The sequence below is a fragment of the Palaemon carinicauda genome, chromosome 15, assembly GCF_036898095.1.
Source record: "Palaemon carinicauda isolate YSFRI2023 chromosome 15, ASM3689809v2, whole genome shotgun sequence".
Taxonomy (NCBI): Eukaryota; Metazoa; Arthropoda; class Malacostraca; order Decapoda; family Palaemonidae; genus Palaemon; species Palaemon carinicauda.
This window is the reverse complement of record NC_090739.1, coordinates 132,327,566-132,346,787: the sequence shown is the minus strand read 5'-3', so window position 1 is coordinate 132,346,787 and position 19,222 is coordinate 132,327,566. Positions and strand designations below refer to the sequence as shown.

Sequence of the window (19,222 nt, the reverse complement as noted above, 5' to 3'; positions counted from 1 at the left end):
CGGCATCCTCCTCAAACCATGAGGCAGGAGCCTCATGCTATGCGGCAACCGCCTCAACCCATGAGGCAGGAGCCTCATACTATGCGGCATCCTCCTCAACGCATGCGGCATAAGCCTCATCCCTTGCAGCTTGAGCCTCATCCCATGCAGCATGAGCCTCATACCATGCATCATGAGCCTCATCCCATGCAGCATGAGCCTCATCCCATGCAGCATAAGCCGCACGCCATGCAACATGCTCGGCTTACCTTACAGCATGCTCTACATACAGCATGCTCTGCATACCTTACCGCATGCTTCTCAGTCACACATCTTTGGTTGTTGCCAACTCACTAGACTGTCAAGCAGTTTCATAACGTTGCCTTCTAGTCTGCTGCTTTTGCACCAGTGAAACCCTCACTGAGAGAACTTAGCTTTTCTCGGATATGGTTCCTGTAGATGAGAAAGTGCTATTCTCCCTCCTTCTGATATTCCCTTGAGGACTCTGTCATTTGGAGAGGAGCCTTTAGCTGCTTAGCCTCCTATGGACTTTTATTTAAGCATAACATGCTTCCAGGGAGGGTAATGGTTCCACTTCAGTCGCTAACCCCGTCTGTTACCACACCTGCTCCCATAGACCTTGAGCTGTGTTGCAAGACATGCAGTCCAAGCTTAGTCCTTGTTAGAGGATTTTTTGTTTACGGAGTCAGTGTGTCACTGGGAAGACGTTCAACAACCAGCAGAAGTGACTTGTTGTGACGCAGTGCGGCAACCTCAGCAACCCGATAAGGAGTTGTCTGTACGACCCAGACAGTCTAGACAGCTTCGGGTTGTCACTGTACTTCCTCACTTCCCCATGGTTGACAGTTCACAGACTGTGCAGCAGTACCATGATCTTGTGTCCGGCTCCGTCAGACGACTAGCTTTTAAGAGCTCCCACAAGTCGTCGCTGTCTGGAGATTCTCAGATGGACTATGGATCTGACCAAGGAACTGGACCTCCTGGTCAATTTTGAGGAGTCCCAGCTCGTCCCATCCCAGACCATTGTCTACCTGGGTATGGATCTTCAGAGTCGAGCTTTTCGGGCTTTTCCGTCGGCCCCAAAGATCTACTAAGCCCTAGATTGCATCCAGAGCATGCTGAGAAGGAACCGATGCTCAGTCAGGTAGTGGATGAGTCTAACAGGGACACTTTCATCGCTGGCCCTGTTCATCGAGTTAGGGAGACCCCACCTCCGCCCCCTTCAGTATCATCTAGCGGCTCACTGGATAAAGGACATGACGCTAGAGACGATCTCAGTTCCTGTTTCCGAAGAGAGGAGGTCTACTCTCACGTGGTGAAAGAACAGCTTTCTTCTCAAGGAAGTCTACCTTTGGCTGTTCAGAAACCCGACCGCCGTCTCTTCTCTGACACATCAGACACGGGCTGGGGTGCGACTTTGGACGGACAGGAATGCTTGGGAACATGGAATCAGGAGCTAAGGACACTTCATCTATTGCAAGGAGCTGTTGGCGGTTCATCTGGCCTTGATAAACTTCAAGTCCCTCCAGCTTAACAAGGTGGTGGAGGTGGACTCTGACAACACCACAGCCTTGGCTTACATCTCCAAGCAGGAAGGGACTCATTCGTGGAAGTTGTTCTAGATCGCAAGGGACCTCCTCATCTGGTTAAAAGATCGAAAGCTCACGCTGGTAACGAGGTTCATTCAGGGCGATATGAATGTCATGGCAGATCGCCTTAGCCGGAAGGGTCAGGTCATCCTCTCAGAGTGGACCCTTCACAAGAATGTTTGCAGCAGACTTTGGGCCCTGTGGGGTCAGCCAACCATAGATCTGTTCGCTACCTCGATAACCTAGAGGCTCCCGTTGTATTGTTCTCCGATTCCAGACCCAGCAGCAGTTCACGTGGATGCTTTTCTGCTGGATTGGTCCCATCTCGACCTGTATGCATTCCCGCCGTTCAAGATTGTCAACAGGGTACTTCAGAAGTTCGCCTCTCGCAAAGGGACACGGCTGACGTTGGTTGGCTCCGCTCTGGCCCGCGAGAGAATGGTTCATAGAGGTACTGCAATGGCTGGTCGACATTCCCAGGACTCTTCCTCTAGGAGTGGACCTTCTACGTCTACCTCACGTAAAGAAGGTACATCCAAACCTCCACGCTCTTCGTCTGACTGCCTTCAGACTTTCGAAAGACTCTCAAGAGCTAGGGGCTTTTCGAAGGAGGCAGCCAGAGCGATTGCCAGAGCAAGGAGGACATCCACTCTCAGAGTCTATCAGTCTAAAGGGGAAGTCTTCCGAAGCTGGTACAAGGCCAATGCAGTTTCCTCATCCAGTACCACTGTAACCCAGATTGCTGACTTCCTGTTACATCTAAGGAACGTAAGATCCCTTTCAGCTCCTACGATTAAGGGTTACAGAAGTATGTTGGCAGCGGTTTTCCGCCACAGAGGCTTGGATCTTTCCACCAACAAAGATCTACAGGACCTCCTTAGGTCTTTTAAGACCTCAAAGGAACGTCGGTTGTCCACTCCAGGCTGGAATCTAGACGTGGTCCTAAGGTTCCTTATGTCATCAAGATTTGAACCTCTCCAATCAGCCTCTTTTAAGGACCTCACATTTAAAACTCTTTTCCTCGTGTGCTTGACAACAGCTAAAAGAGTAAGTGAGATCCACGCCTTCAGCAGGAACATAGTTTTCACATCTGAAACGGCTACATGTTCCTTGCAGCTCGGTTTTTTGCTAAAACGAGCTTCCTTCACGTCCTTGGCCTAAGTCGTTCGAGATCCCAAGCATGTCCAACTTGGTGGGGGACGAACTGGAGAGAGTACTTTGCCCAGTTAGAGCTCTTAGGTACTATCTAAAAAGGTCATAACTTTTACGAGGACAATCAGAAGCCTTATGGTGTGCTATCAAGAAGCCTTCTCTTCCAAGGTCTAAGAACTCAGTTTCTTACCTATTCAGGCTCCTGATTAGGGAAGCACATTCTCATCTGAAGGAAGAAGACCTTGCTTTGCTGAAGGTAAGGACACATGAAGTGAGAGCTGTGGCTACTTCAGTGGCCCTCAAACAGAACCGTTCTCTGCAGAGTGTTATGGATGCAACCTATTGGAGAAGCAAGTCAGTGTTCGCATCATTCTATCTCAAAGATGTCCAGTCTCTTTACGAGAACTGCTACACCCTGGGACCATTCGTAGCAACGAATGCAGTAGTAGGCGGGGGCTCAGCCACTACATTCCCATAATCCCATAACCTTTTTAACCTTTCTCTTGAATACTTTTTATGGGTTGTACGGTCGGCTAAGAAGCCTTCCACATCCTTGTTGATTTGGCGGGTGGTCAATTCTTTCTTGAGAAGCGCCGAGGTTAAAGGTTGTGATGAGGTCCTTTAGTATGGGTTGCAGCCCTTTATACTTCAGCACCTAAGAGTCGTTCAGCATCCTAAGAGAACCGCTACGCTCAGTAAGGAAGACGTACTTAATAAAGGCAGAGTAATGGTTCAAGTCGTCTTCCTTACCAGGTACTTATTTATTTTATGTTATTTTTGAATAACTAATAAAATAAAATATGGGATACTTAGCTTCTTTGTTAACATGTATGCTGGTCTCCACCCACCACCCTGGGTGTGAATCAGCTACATGATTATCGGGTAAGATTAATATTGAAAAATGTTATTTTCATTAGTAAAATAAATTTTTGAATATACTTACCCGATAATCATGATTTAATTGACCCACCCTTCCTCCCCATAGAGAACCAGTGGACCGAGGAAAAAATTGAGGTGGTGTTGACAAGAAGTACTGGAGTACCTGACCACAGATGGCGCTGTGGTGTTCACCCCCACCTGTATAGCGATCGCTGGCGTATCCCGACCGTAGATTTCTGTCGGCAACAGAGTTGACAGCTACATGATTATCGGGTAAGTATATTCAAAAATTTATTTTACTAATGAAAATAACATTTTTCCTAGTCATACACTCCTTATCAATATTTTGGAATATGATTATATATTTTTTTTATGTTAGAGAATGGATCTTGTCAATAAGCTTTTGATATTATGGTGAGCAGCTTGAACACTAATATTCAATGCACATGATCCTTATTTATTATGGTTAGAAGCTTGAACAATATTCATTGCACATGATCCTTATTTATTATGGTTAGCAGCTTGAACACTAATATTCAATGCACATGATCTTTATTTATCTACTCTTACCATTTGATGTGAATGTAATTTTATTATACTTATTAAGAGAGTTTCTTGAAACAGCCAAGATGAAAGGATTCAAGATTAACTTTTATCTTTCAGGATTCATATTGTAATGGCAGAAGATATTGTGGTACGGGCAGGTAGAGATGGAGGCCTGCAGAACATGGAAGTGCAAGGCATTTTGAAGCTGAGAATTATTGATGCAGACCATGGCTATATCAAAGTACAGGTAAGGCACTTTTTTTTTAGAGATATACGTTGCTGTTTAAGGCCTATAAATGGAAATTATTTGGTTTCTAATTTTCTTGCATTTTATTTATCTGATTTTGTAAAGCTATTTTACTTTTAAATAGGGGTTTGGAATAGTAATCATAAATTTTTGAAAGAAATTATGATTGTTTTGAATTGTGTATGATAAACAATTGGTGTTACAAACCATGAATAGTTATGAACCTATCTTCTTCCTTAATCTCACCTATTACATTCAGTTCTGCTTACAAATATCACATTAAATCAAGATTGTTCCAACACGAATACTTACCTCGAACTACTTTCTTAGGAGTTACTAGTAACCTCCTCTCTACCGACCAGAGTTTTGTGTAGATTACCCCCCACCCCGCTTTCTAAGGAGGCCTACCCCCGGCATTAAGGAATGTGCCCCGAGGGTAGGCTTATCGTAGGTCGATGCCCGGCCAGGTCAGCTTCATCAGTAAGTTCTCTGGTCGCGACGTGTGAACACCTCGCCCTCGTTCTCTATCGATCCTTTGTGTGCGTTCTAGTGCCCCACGTGATCCCCGCGTGGTAACTTGTGTTTTCCAGTGTACTTTTCCCGGGTGTTCCTGTGTGTTCACCTTCCACCCGTGTGCTTACCCAGTGTTTTCATTGATTTCCTTCGTGCTTGTGTCTTGCGTTGTGTGCATTATGTAGCAAATCCGCCGTTGTCCGGGGCCTAGAGCCAGTAAATTGTGTGGAGCGTTCCTCTCCAAGCCTGAAGTGGATCCTCACTCCCTTTGCTCCTCCTGTAGGGGAAGGGTTTGTTCGTCAGCAGATACGTGCCCAGAGTGTGTAGACTGGAGCGATATCCAGTGGGTACGGTACGGTACCAAAAAGAGGAAATCGGCGAAACGTTCCCCCAGGAAAGCTAGTGTTACTTCGCCGCTACCATCACCCAGTGAGCGGTCCGACGGGGCCTCTGTTTCGCCGTCCCCTACACAGAGTAGGGGACGAGGTAAGTCTGGTGTAGAAAATGAATAAGGCGTCCTTTCCCAGGAGCCTAGTGAAAGTGCAGTGCCGATTGCGGGCCCTTCTAGGGCTAGTGAAGAACCCAGCAGTGTGTCCGGAGAGTCGGACCTTGTGCTCGGGGGGCACGCTTCCTCCGATGACCCCTTGTGGGGCAGTAACGCGGTGTCTGTATCTTCGCCGCCCTCGTGGGCCTGTGCTTCTGGATCTTCGTTAGACGGAGACAACCAGAAGAAATTACGACCTTCGGGTAACGATGCCTTCGGTTGGAGGCTTCCGAAGACGCCGGGTAGGTCACCCTTAAGGATGGATGTGGCCCTGGACCCCTGGCTCCCTGGCATGGAACGCTTTGAGTCTTTCCCGGGCCCCCTCACGGAAGTCCCCGAAGATATCCTCCAGCCGTCGACCTCTGGCGTTCAACGCCCGAAGAAGTCCGTCCCCCGCAGTCCCCGCTACCGGCCGACATGCGATAAGCACAGTGTCGTCGGGTTCGTCGGACGTTTATTCCTCGTCAGAGGAAGAAGTCAGGGTAAAACACCGTCGTCGGAGGGAGCGGTCCAGGAGCGAGCGTTCCCGTTCGAGGTCGCTCTCCCGGTTTAGTAGCAAGCGCTCCCGCTCCCCAGGGCGTAAGTATAGGAGGAGTAGGTCTCCTGATGGCGCCTGGGTCTTTGTACCCCGGGACTCAAAGGTGCTTTGTTCCCCGGACCGCCGGTCCAGAGAGCGTTCGCCAAGGATGCCGTCCTCTAAACACAACCTTGACCCTCGCGACCTAGCTCGCAGGAAGGACCTTACAAGAAGGCATAAGTCCTCAAAGCCTCCGGTTCACCCCGCCCAGCGGGGGGAAACGCGCTTCTTGTCAGGCAGCCTGGCCGAACCAGCCCAGCTGGTGCGGCCTTCGGGTCGGAAGGAACGGTTCCCGCTGTCGGGTCAGCCCACGGGAACCGCGTCCTCGGCACCCAGAGCCCTAGGGCGGACGAGAGTCCCCGCTGAACCAGCGATGCCTGCGTTAACCCAGGCCCCTGGTGCGGACGTACCCACAGATGAGATCCAGTACCTCGGTAGGACGGCGCCCCTGGCACCAAGAGCTAGACGTCCAGTCGGCGTGCCCGGTAACCTAGCTCCCCGGCCCCAAGCCGAGACCTCGGCTGACGGAGGGGAGGGTTCACCAACGGAGGACTCCGCCTATAGGAGGGTGGTTGGCCTTATCAGAAGGCACCACAAAATTGAGGAACCTACGGCTACAGACGAGGATTACTGGAGGTCAAGCCTATTGAGAATCATGCAGACTCCTACCCAACCTAAGACGTCTCTAGCGCTTCCTCTAGCCCGAGATCTAGTCCTAGGGCAGGAGTATGTGGACAAGGTGGTGGCTGGTAATGCCGAAGCCCCCAAAACCCAGTTCCTCGAAATTGCTCCAGGGCCTCAGAACCCAAGGCAAGGTCTATGTGCCAGCGGGACGTCGCCCAGGCCCCTGTAAGGTGGATTCGTCCATCGACATCCTGAGTCAGGGTGTCTCAGACGATAGAGCCTCTTCGGCCCCGGTCTGTTTCTCGCCAGCAGAAGCCTCCATGATGGAGGAAATGTCGAGAGATTTGGTGAACGTCTCCTCTTGGCTGGACTGGTGGGCTTCCACTTTGGTAGAGGTACAAGCCTCGTTCGACCCCGCGGACCCTGACCAGCAAGGCCTCCTGAGAGACCTTATTACCTCCGGGGGTAAAACCCTTAAGTTTTTAACTTATCAGTCGCTCGCTCTGACGGCTAACTGGGTACTCCGTAAGAGAGACACCGTACTGACGAAGGTGTCTCGGAAGGTACCAGACAGGGAAGCGCGGGCCATTCGGAGCTTACCCTTGTGGGGAGAGTCCTTGTTTCCCCTGAAGGAACTAGAGGCCATCATGGAGAAGGTCTCAAAGAAGAAGGAGTCTAACATCCCCAGACCTACGCCTTCTAGGAGACCGCCCTACAAGAGGTCCGTCTCGGATAGTGCCGCGACGTCCCAAGCCTCTCCCAGCACTACGAGGAGAGAGGCCCCCTCTTCCTCCTGGTCCACAACGCCTCAGCCCCCCCGCAGGGGAGCTCCAGCGCCCTCAAGCTCCTTCAGGTCGGGTTACTCTGCCTCTAGGAGAGGCAGATCAGGCCGCTCCTCCAGAAGAAGATAGAGTGGGAGGCCCCCTATCCCCGCCCAAGCCTCGGGTTGGGGGATGCCTCAGACCTCATTGGCAAGCATGGAAGGCTCAGGGAGCAGAGCCTTTGACAGTGTCCGTACTAAAGGAGGGCTACAGACTTCCGTTCTTAACAGAACCACCCCCTCTTATCCCGGCCAGCCGGACGGAATGGCTAGTTCCCAAAGACCCGTTAAAGAGGACCGCCCTTCAAGAGGAGGTATCCTCCATGTTAGAGAAGGGCGCCATGGAAGAAGTTCTTCTCCCAGGGCCAGGTTTCTAGAGTCGCCTGTTCCTGGTAGAAAAAGCGACCGGGGGGTGGAGACCGGTTATAGATCTGTCGGCTCTCAAGTTCATCAAGAAGACGGACTTCAAAATGGACACTCCGAAGTCAGTCCTGCTGTCCTTGAGGGAGAAAGATTACATGATGACCATAGACCTCAAGGACGCATACTTCCTAATTCCGGTCCACCCCTCGAGTCGAAAGTTCTCCGGGTGAAATGGGGTCCCCAGATCCTGCAATTCAGGACCCTTTGCTTCGGTCTGTCAACAGCGCCCCAGGTCTTCACGAGAGTCTTCACGAATGTCTCAGTGTGGGCTCACGAACGAGGCATTCGCCTCATCAGATACCTGGACGACTGGTTGCTTCTTTCCGCCTCAAAGGTCCTCTTGGAGGAACAAGGGAGAAGACTCCTCCAGTTTTGCAAGGATCTGGGCATCGTAATCAACCCGAAGAAGTCAAATCTATCCCCATCCACCAGAATGAACTACTTGGGAATGACATTAGACACCATTCTGGGAAAAGCATTACCTTCAGAGGACAGGATAAGAAACCTCATGCACATCATTCAGCCGTTCCTGTCAGAGCACCCCAGGAGAGCAAAAGACTGGCAGAAGCTGATAGGTCACCTGGTCTCATTGGAGAAACTAGTTCCCCAAGGGAGGGTAAGGCTCAGATCCATACAATGGAACCTGAAGAACCTCTGGTGCCAACTGGACTCGCAACAAGTTCTAATCCCAGTCCTACCAAACACGAGACCCTCCCTGGAATGGTGGCATTGCCGGTCGAACTCACTCAAGGGGATGCCCTTCGGGACCGATCCACCCGAGTTACTACTGTTCACAGACGCCTCCAACCAAGGATGGGGAGCCCATCTCCTCGACGAAACAGCACGAGGGACCTGGTTGGACGGGGAAAAAAAAATTCCACATCAATGTCCTGGAGTTAAAGGCAGTCCAGAAGGCTTGCCTACACCGCTACAACGCCACTGTAGTGGCATACATAAAGAAACAAGGAGGCTTGAAATCGAAGGAGTTGTGCGATCTCACCATAGAAATTCTAGATTGGGCAGAAGAGAATCAAGTGGTGTTGTTAGCAAGGTTCATTCCCGGGAAGAAAAACGTTCTGGCCGACGTCCTCAGCAGAATGGGCCAGATAGTAGGGACAGAATGGTCCCTTCTTCCGGAAGTAGCCAAGCTCATCATCCAACGTTGGGGTTCCCCGGTGATGGACCTCTTTGCAACAAAACTCAACGCCCAACTCCCAGTCTATTGCTCTCCTGTGCCAGACCCGAAAGTAGCCTTAGAAGACGCCTTTCAGCACAAGTGGGACAATCTAGATGTGTACGCTTTTCCCCCTTTCACGTTGATAAGGCAAGTGCTCAACAGAGTAAGGACAGCCCAAAACCTAAAGATGACTTTGGTAGCGCCCTGGTGGCCGGAGAGAGAGTGGTTCGCGGACCTAAAAGACCTATCGAGTCAACCGCCGTGGCCTCTGCCCGACAGGTCAGACCTTCATCAACCTCATTTTCTCAGGCTCCACGACAATCCACTCTCCCTACGTCTTCACGCCTGGAGACTATCGAGCGGCTCCTGAAGAAAGAAGGATATTCTTCTTCCACGGCTAAGAGAATGTGTCTATACCTGAGAAAGTCGTCAGCCGCGGTCTACCAGGCTAAGTGGGCCTCCTTCACGAAGTGGTGCTCTGAGAGGCACATTAAACCTCTTAAGGCCTCTGTCCCAGACATAGCAGATTTTCTGGTATTTCTAAGAGACAAGGTGGGAATGTCAATCCCAGCCATAAAAGGAGTTCGGTCCGCCTTAGGCCAAGTCTTCCTCCTGAAGGGCATCGACCTGGGGGCCTCGAGACATATAGCGATGCTTGTCAAGAGTTTCGAGCAGTCCTGCCCCCCACAGGCGAGTAAGGTTCCCCAGTGGGACTTAGCCTTGGTCCTGAAGATGCTGTATTGTTCCCCCATTTGAACCCTTAAAGGATATCGTGGACAGAGATCTCACCCTCAAGGCCGTCTTCTTGCTGGCCTTGGCGTCCACTAAGAGAGTGGGAGAGATCCATGGTCTGTCATACAACGTTTCTCATTCGAAGGGGTGGAAAGGAGTATCCTTCAAGTTCGTGCCTTCTTTTGTGGCTAAGACTCAGAACCCAGCAGTCTGGGATCCGAAGTTCGAAGGTTTCTCAATTCCTGCCATCCTTAAGACGGGTAATGCAGAAGATTTAAAATTATGCCCTGTACGAACAATTAGAAAATACCTGGAAAGAACAGCTCATCTCCGCCCAGGCATCAAGAGCCTCTTCGTATCCACAGGTATTAATAAGAAACAAGTTTCCAAGAACACCATTTCCTTCTGGTTGAGACAAGTTATTGCCAGAGCCTACTAGGAAGATGGCATAGCAGTGCCAGGCACCCCCCGACCTCATGACATCAGGGGCCTGAGCACCTCCTTAGCCTTTGAGAAAAACATGGCAGTGGGTCAGATCCTGCGAGCAGGTACTTGGTCGAACCAGTCAACCTTTACTGCCCATTACCTCAAGGACTACTCGAGGAAGTCCTTAGACGGGTTCTCCATTGGAACAGTCATCTCCGCCCTCCAAGCGGTGTAACGGTAAAAGCCCCAGGCGCGATCAAGGCTAGCAACCGGTAGGCACAAGTGCGGTTTCCTCCCTCCTACCCAGTTGCTTCCTTGCCTCTTCGGGGAGTACCGACTGATACCATTGGATAACACATTCTTCACGACTACGCTACTGGAAGGAACTTCAGAAGAAGCTTTTCAAAGGGTGAGTACTTAGACACTAACGTGAACTCTTGTGTAGTTACCCTCGCATCCGTTTTCTAGTAGGTCCCGTTATCCCTGGGCCTCTTGGCCTCCACGTCCCGGGTCAGGGGGTCAGAATAGCACTCCCGCCTCCTAAAGTGTAAGTCTCCTAAGAAAGTAGTTCGAGGTAAGTATTCGTGTTGGAACAACTCAAAAATTTTAAGTAATTTTTATTTTTCCTAACATACTTACCGAGAACTACTTTCGGGTAATGGCCCTCCCTTCCTTCCCCGAGTGCCTCTCTTCCCTTGCTAGCATTGTGCTAATCCAATAGAACTTACTGATGAAGCTGACCCGGCCGGGCATCGAGCTACGATAAGCCTACCCTCGGGGCACATTCCTTAATGCCGGGGGTAGGCCTCCTTAGAAAGCGGGGTGGGGGGGTAATCTACACAAAACCCTGGTCGGTAGAGAGGAGGTTACTAGTAACTCCTAAGAAAGTAGTTCTTGGTAAGTATGTTAGGAAAAATAAAAATTACTTAAAATTTTTTATATTTTGAGCGTAAGGCCCTCAAAATTCCCCACATTTATTTGATAAACCTTCATACCCCATCAAAGATTGGTTGGGTTGGCATAAAGCACCCTCAAGTTGCAACTATAGGTAGTCATCGACATATGACTGGGCTAGGTTCCTACAGACAGGTCATAATTTGATTTGGACGTAAGGCATTTTCACCAATTTTGGGGGGTAGCCGACATCAAACAAATGAAACAAAAAAAGGGGACCTCTCCTCTTTACGTTCCTCCCAGCCTAACAAGGGACTCAACCGAATTTGGCTGGTACTGCTAGGGTGCCACAGCCCACCCTCCCCCGTTATCCACCACAGATGAAGCTTTATAACGCTAAATCCCCTACTGCTGCTACCTCCGCTGTCAACCAAGGTACCGGAGGAAGCAGCAGGGCCTACCGGAACTGCGTCACAATCGCTCGCCATTCATTCCTATTTCTAGCACGCTCTCTTGCCTCTCTCACATCTATCCTCCTATCACCCAGAGCTTCCTTCACTCCATCCACCCACCCAAACCTTGGCCTTCCTCTTGTACTTCTCCCATCAACTCTTGCATTCATCACCTTCTTTAGCAGACAGCCATTTTCCATTCTCTCAACATGGCCAAACCACCTCAACACATTCATATCCACTCTAGCTGCTAACTCATTTCTTACACCCGTTCTCACCCTCACTACTTCGTTCCCAACCCTATCTACTCGAGATACACAGCCATACTCCTTAGACACTTCATCTCAAACACATTCAATTTCTGTCTCTCCGTCACTTTCATTCCCTACAACTCCGATCCATACATCACGGTTGGTACAATCACTTTCTCATACAGAACTCTCTGTACATTCATGCCCAACCTTCTATTGTTTACTTCTCCATTAACTGCCCCCAACAGTTTGCATCCTTCATTCATTCTCTGATGTACATCTGTTTCCACTCCACCATTTGCTGCAACAACAGACCCAAGTACTTAAACTTATCCACCTCCTCAAGTAACTCTCCATTCAACATGACATTCAACCTCGCACCACCTTTCCTTCTTGTACATCTCATAACCTTACTCATACCCACATTAACTCTCAACTTCCTTCTTTCACACACCCTTCCAAATTCTGTCACTAATCGGCCAAGCTTCTCTTCTGCGTCCGTAACCACTACAGTATCATCCGCAAACAACAACTGATGTACCTCCCATTCATGGTCATTCTCATCTACCAGTTTCAATCTTCGTCCCAGCACTCGAGCATTCACCTCTCTCACTACTCCTTCAAGTTAAACTACAACCACGGCGACATCGCACATCCCTGTCTCGGCCCCACTCTCACCGGAAACCAATCGCTCACTTCATATCCTATCCTAACACATGCTCTACTACCTTTGTAGAAACTTTCACTGCTTGCAACAACCTTCCACCAACTCCATATAACCTCATCACATTCCATATTGCTTCCCTATCAACTCTATCATACGCTTTCTCCAGATCCATAAACGCAACATACACCACCTTACCTTTTGCTAAATATTTCTCGCATATCTGCCTAACTGTAAAAATCTGATTCATACAACCCCTACCTCTTCTAAAACCACCCTGTACTTCTAAGATTGCATTCTCTGTTTTATCCCTAATCCTATTAAACAGTACTTTACCTTACACTTTTCCAACTGCACTCAACAAACTAATACCCCTTGAATTACAACATTCATGCACTTCTCCCTTACCCTTATATAGTGGTACAATACACGCACAAACCCAATCTACTGGTACCATTGACAACACAAAACATATTAAACAATGTCACCAACCATTCAAGTACAGTCACACCCCCTTCCTTCAACATCTCAGCTCTCACACCATCCATACCAGATGCTTTTCCTACTCTCGTTTCATCTAGTGCTCTCCTCACTTCCTCTCTTATAATCTCTCGTAAATTGTGCAATTTCGGTAGATTTATTATGCTCTTATGATAATGTAATCGTCTTAGTCGTATTTTATCAATATTTTTTTCTACACTTATAATTTCAATTTCTTATTTCATTAGATATGATAGTTTTAATATAAACTGTATTATAACTATCCTTATAACCATATACATGTGTATATCATGCGATCTCAGGTAAAATGCATACAGCTGCAAGAGAAACTGAACAAAAACAGCCATTTTTTTAAAAACAACTGAATCTCATAGCAGCTGGTTTGCTTGTACTTCAACTGTCGTATAATCATAAACAATTGACATAGTTGTTACAAAACATAAACAAAAATAGAAATTGGTGGGATCTTATGAATTTGCAGATCACGTAATTAAATGTAAATGGCCGAATTTAGAAGATGTGGCAGTGTCAAAACCGAGAAAATAGTTTTGTTATAACATGACATACTGTAATACAAAACATGGAATCCGAGAAGCAAGAAAAATGGTCATGCATGAGTTTATATAAAGTGCAGGATACTCTTATTTAGTTTATGTAAAGGGTGAACCAAATTGCACAAAAACTACCTAAAGAATTAGAAGAAAGTTTTTTTAATTTCCTAAGCATTATAATCGAGCACCGCAGAACTAAAAACTATAAATTATCGTGCAACGGCAACATGTATGATACTCTGGTAAACTTTATATGCCGTTAAACTCAACAGTAAACAAAATATGAGAGAAGTATTTCATATAAAACAATTCGGATTAGCATGACAAATTGAAAATGACAATTCAAGTAATAATCTTTCTTTTGGGAAATGAAAAAGATCCTCCAGCAGTTTGCCTTAATCAGCTGATTTGGAAAGCATAGAATCTAGTAGTGTCTATCAACTTATGAATGTAAACAATGGAAAAGATAAAAATTTCCTGCTTTTATTTTTTAAAATGAGATACTAATATGAGATTATTAACACCAGATTTATGGAAATCCTGTTTATTTCAAATAAGCTATAAGTTTTTTTTACCACACTAAATATATATACAGTTCGAACAGTGACCCTCTTGAAATAAGCTTCCAAAATTAGTCTTCAAAACTCATGTGATACGTTCTCTCTCTAAGCTGATTTCTATTTTTTAAGACATTGCATTCTAAGAAAAAATGATTTTTCATGAATAAATTGTGATTAATTAAAGCTTTTTTGTATTAGATTTTTCAGTTTTGGGAGCATTTTGATTGCTACTGTATCAAGCATATGCTCAAGGAGTATCGTTCATGCAATTTCTTAATTTATTCAATAGGTCTTCGTAATGAATATTACATCAGCACCAATATGTTATAGGATATCTTAGTTTTCATACAGTTTGTTTATAGCCATTGTTAGTTGTTATAGAAATCTCTCTCTCTCTCTCTCTCTCTCTCTCTCTCTCTCTCTCTCTCTCTCTCTCTCTCTCTCTCTCTCTCTCTCATATGGCCATACTTTAGTTTCAGGATACAGTATTTTTGACACATACTGGTCATCTTAATTTTCATAACCGCAGTGTTTGTAACTAAATTATTTTTTAAAAATCTCTAAATTTTTAGGTTGACAACACCGAAAGTAGACAAATTCAGCTGCAGACTCATCCTAATGTTGATAGAGAACTGTGGCGTTCCTGTGGACAGATAGGCATGAAAATGTCCAATAGACCTTTCCCACCAAACACAGATGTTGGTGTACTTAAATGGCGCTTCCAGACATCAGACGACTCACATGTTCCTCTTTCAAGTAAGTGTAGTACTGTAATGCATAAATAATCATTGGATTGAAAGGTTATGTAAGTTGAACTTTTAACTTTTTGCAGATATGGAAGATGATGTTCTAGTAAAATCTTTACTTCTTATGATGTGTAATTACAATAAACATTCTTCTTTTACTTAGTTAACTGCTGGCCGCAAGAGAATGGTGCAGGTGGATGTGATGTTAATATAGAATATAACCTGGAGAACACCGAAATGGAATTGAACGAAGTAACTATAACCATCCCCTTGGCTGCTGGAGCACCTCCTCCCATTATAAATGACTGTGAAGGTGAACACGAGTATGACCGCGCCCACTGTGCCCTTGTTTGGAGAATACCTATCATAGACAAAACTGCACCAACTGCAGCTATGGATTTCACAGCCCGTGGTGTTCCAGACAATTTCTTCCCTGTCCGAGTGAGCTTCAGCTCTACCCGGCCGTTCTGCAACCTCAAGGTAAGAACATTTCTAGGTTTCATAATGATTTTGGGAAATGTTAAGCTAGAATTTCTTTTTCAATGAATTCTATGTCAGATGTTTTTTTGAACCTTTTAGTTGAATTTTAATGTAATGTTTTTTGGGGGCCAGTTATGAATAAACATTTATTCAGTACCCCTCACTGGGGTCTGGATACAACAAATTAAAATACAATAATGTATAGGTCCTTCTTCTAGTTCATCCTTAATTTTATAGAGATATCAATAACAAATACACTATCGACAGTTGGTATAGTAATATTGGGGATTTTTACAAAATACAATTTCTTGTAAATATTCTTGATCCTGAGTGGCAAACATAACAAAAGCAAAATAAAGCACTTAAAAATTTTTAACCTTCGGACAAAGTAACTTTTCAAATTTTAAATGCTGAAAAAATTTTGATTTGACAAAATTGGATACACTGACTGATTAGTTCCTAATAGTAAACCCAACTCATAAAATTTACATTCATTCAAGACCATTGAGTCATATTTTTGAGACCCATGTAGGTATACTTTTAGCCCTCAGTAACAGTAAATGGACACAAAGTTTGGTCAACACTGTAGCCTGGCCCAGCAGTATGTGCATTAATGAGTTCAGATTCAAATTTTTCATTTACGTATACGTTAGGATATGTCTACAGTTAAAAGTAAGTTTTTGGTTAAATACTGCTTTTAGAGTATGACGGGTTGATAAGATTGTTGAGAGGGTTTATTAAAAGTTTGCTTTCATTTATGAAGAAAATTAGAAATTATGAAAAGTTTAATAAATGATGAAAAAAATATACTCTAGGTTTCTGTATCTACTTCACAGAATACCAGAGATAGCCAAGGAATTACTCTATAAAAATAATTTATAATATTAAAGTTCTGGTTTTATGATGGTTTGTTGAAAGTACAGTAGTCTATACTACACGCGAGTCTGGAAAAATTTAATTATTTCAAACTATACATGACCAGTATACAGTATTTCCTTCAGGGGCAACCTACTTACATCAAAGTGTGGGAATCTGCAATATGAACATCAGGGGATGTTCGTAGAAACAAGCGAAATTTTAATGATTGAATTTATTATTTCTATACTCTACTTGTGGTGTCCAGGGGATAGAGAATAGTTTTGACTTAGACTGAAAAGACCGGACCTTTGACTTGATGAGCTTCTGGCTGCCATTAACCACTTGATTTTCTCATTACTCTACTAGAGGCACAAGTCTATTGAAAGGAAAGAAAATAGGGAATTTTTTAGTTTAAGGGGTAAATGTTAATAAAACGGAGCTTTTCAGAGAAGTAATATAAGCATCAGATGAGTATAGAAGTAGAAAATGTTATTTAATTTTTTTATACTTCAAATTGCAACTGGTTGGTTTTCCCCAAGGTGCATCTCAGCACTGAATTGCCTATCCAGCCCCTGTGATGGGCCATGTGACCTAAATTCCATTATTCTAAATCATGAGGTAAGGATTCTGTTGAAAAGATTATTGGATCTTTTTCGATAGCCATCAAAAGTTATCCCATTGTTTCTTTAAAATCTGTTCATTAGTTTTCATGTAATGTAGCATATAGTCAGATACATACATATACCAAGGCATTTCCCCCTTTTTTGGGGGGTTAGCCGACATTAAACAAATGAAACAAAAAAGGGGACCTCTCCTCTCTACGTTCCTCCCATCCTGACAAGGGACTCAATCGAGTTCGGCTAGTACTGCTAGGGTGCCACAGCCCACCCTCCCCAGTTATTCACCACAGATGAAGCTTCATCTGGTGCTATCTCCGTGGTCAACCAAGGCACAGGAGGAAGCAGCAGGGCCTACCGGAACTGCGTCACAGTCACTCGCCATTCATTCCTATTTCTAGCACGCTCTCTTGCCTCTCTCACATCTATCCTCCTGTCACCCAGAGCTTCCTTCACGCCATCCATCCACCCAAACCATGGCCTTCCTCTTGTACTTCTCCCATTAACTCTGCATTCATCATCTTTAGCAGACAGCCATTTTCCATTCTCTCAATATGGCCAAACCACCTCATCACATTCATATCCACTCTAGCTGCTAGCTCATTTCTTACACCATTCTCACCCTCACTACTTCGTTCCTAACCCTATCTACTCGAGATACACCAGCCAAACTCCTTAGACACTTCATCTCAAACACATTCAATTTCTGTCTCTCCTTCACTTTCATTCCCCACAACTCTGATCCATACATCACAGTTGGTACAATTACTTTCTCATACAGAACTCTCTCTACATTCATGCCCAACCCTCTATTGTTTACTACTCCCTTAATTTTCCCCCAACACTTTGCATCCTTCATTCACTCCCTGATGTATATCTGCTTCCACTCCACCATTTGCTGCAACAACAGACCCCAAGTACTTAAACTGATCCACCTCTTCAAGTAACTCTCCATTCAACATGACATTCAACCTCGCACCACCTTCCCTTCTCGTACATCTCGTAACCTTACTCTTACCCACATTAACTCTCAACTTCCTTCTTTCACACACCCTTCCAAATTCTGTCACTAATCGGCCAAGCTTCTCTTCTGCGTCCGCAACCAGTACAGTATTATCTCCCATTCATGGTCATTCTTGTCTACTAGTTTCAATCCTCGTCCAAGCACTCGAGCATTCACCTCTCTCACCACTCCATCAACATATAAGTTAAACAACCACGGCGACATCACACATTCCTGTCTCAGCCCCACTCTTACCGGAAACCATTCGCTCACTTCATTTCCTATCCTAACACATGCTTTACTACCTTTGTAGAAACTTTTCACTGCTTGCAACAACCTTCCACCAACTCCATATAACCTCATCACATTCCACATTGCTTCCCTATCAACTCTATCATACGCTTTCTCTAGATCCATAAACACAACATACACCTCCTTACCTTTTGCTAAATATTTCTCACATATCTGCCTAACTGTAAAAATCTGATTCATACAACCCCTACCTCTTCTAAAACCACCCTCTACTTCTAAGATTGTATTCTCTGTTTTATCCTTAATCCTATTAATCAGTACTCTACCATACACTTTTCTAACTACACTCAACAAACTAATTACCATACACTTTTCTAACTACACTCAACAAACTAATACCCTTTGAATTAAAGCACTCGTGCACATCTCCCTTACCCTTATATTTACCCTTATATTGTGGTGCAATACACGCACAAACCCAATCTACTGGTACCAATGACAACACAAAACACACATTAAACAATCTCACCAACCATTCAAGTACAGTCACACCCCCTTCCTTCAACATCTCAGCTCTCATACCATCCATACCAGATGCTTTTCCTACTCTCGTTTCATCTAGTGCTCTCCTCACTTCCTCTCTTGTAATCTCTCTCTCATTCTCATCTCCCATCACCGGCACCTCAACACCTGCAACAGCAATTATATCTGCCTCCCTAGTATCCTCAACATTCAGTAAACTTTCAAAATATTCCGCCCACCTTTTCCTTGCCTCTTCTCTTCTTTTAACAACCTTCCATTTCCATCTTTCACTGTCTCTTCAATTCTTGAACCAGTCTTCCTTACTCTCTTCACTTCTTTCCAAAACTACTACTTATTCTCTTTATATGAATGACCCAATCCCTGACCCCACCTCAGGTCAGCTGCCCTTTTTGCCTCACTTACCTTGCGCTTTACTTCCACATTTTTCTCTCTATATCTTTCATACTTCTCTACACTATTACTCTGCAGCCATTCTTCAAAAACCCTCTTTTTCTCTTCCACTTTTACCTTCACTCCTCCATTCCACCATTCACTGCCCTTCCTCATGCTGCCTCCGACAAACTTCTTGCCACACACATTAGTTGCAATCCCAACAAAATTT

General features: G+C 45.4%; 1 protein-coding gene across 1 annotated transcript in view; it reads left to right on the top strand.

The window, feature by feature from the left end:
* The window catches only part of deltaCOP (coatomer subunit delta), a 79,107-nt gene that overhangs the window by 57,423 nt on the left and 2,462 nt on the right, over positions 1–19,222 (top strand). Inside the window, exons 6-8 of the mRNA XM_068388687.1 lie at positions 4,284–4,413; positions 14,695–14,878; positions 15,032–15,348. Of these exons, the coding sequence (XP_068244788.1) occupies positions 4,284–4,413; positions 14,695–14,878; positions 15,032–15,348 (631 nt within the window). The remainder of the gene's footprint in view (positions 1–4,283; positions 4,414–14,694; positions 14,879–15,031; positions 15,349–19,222) is intronic.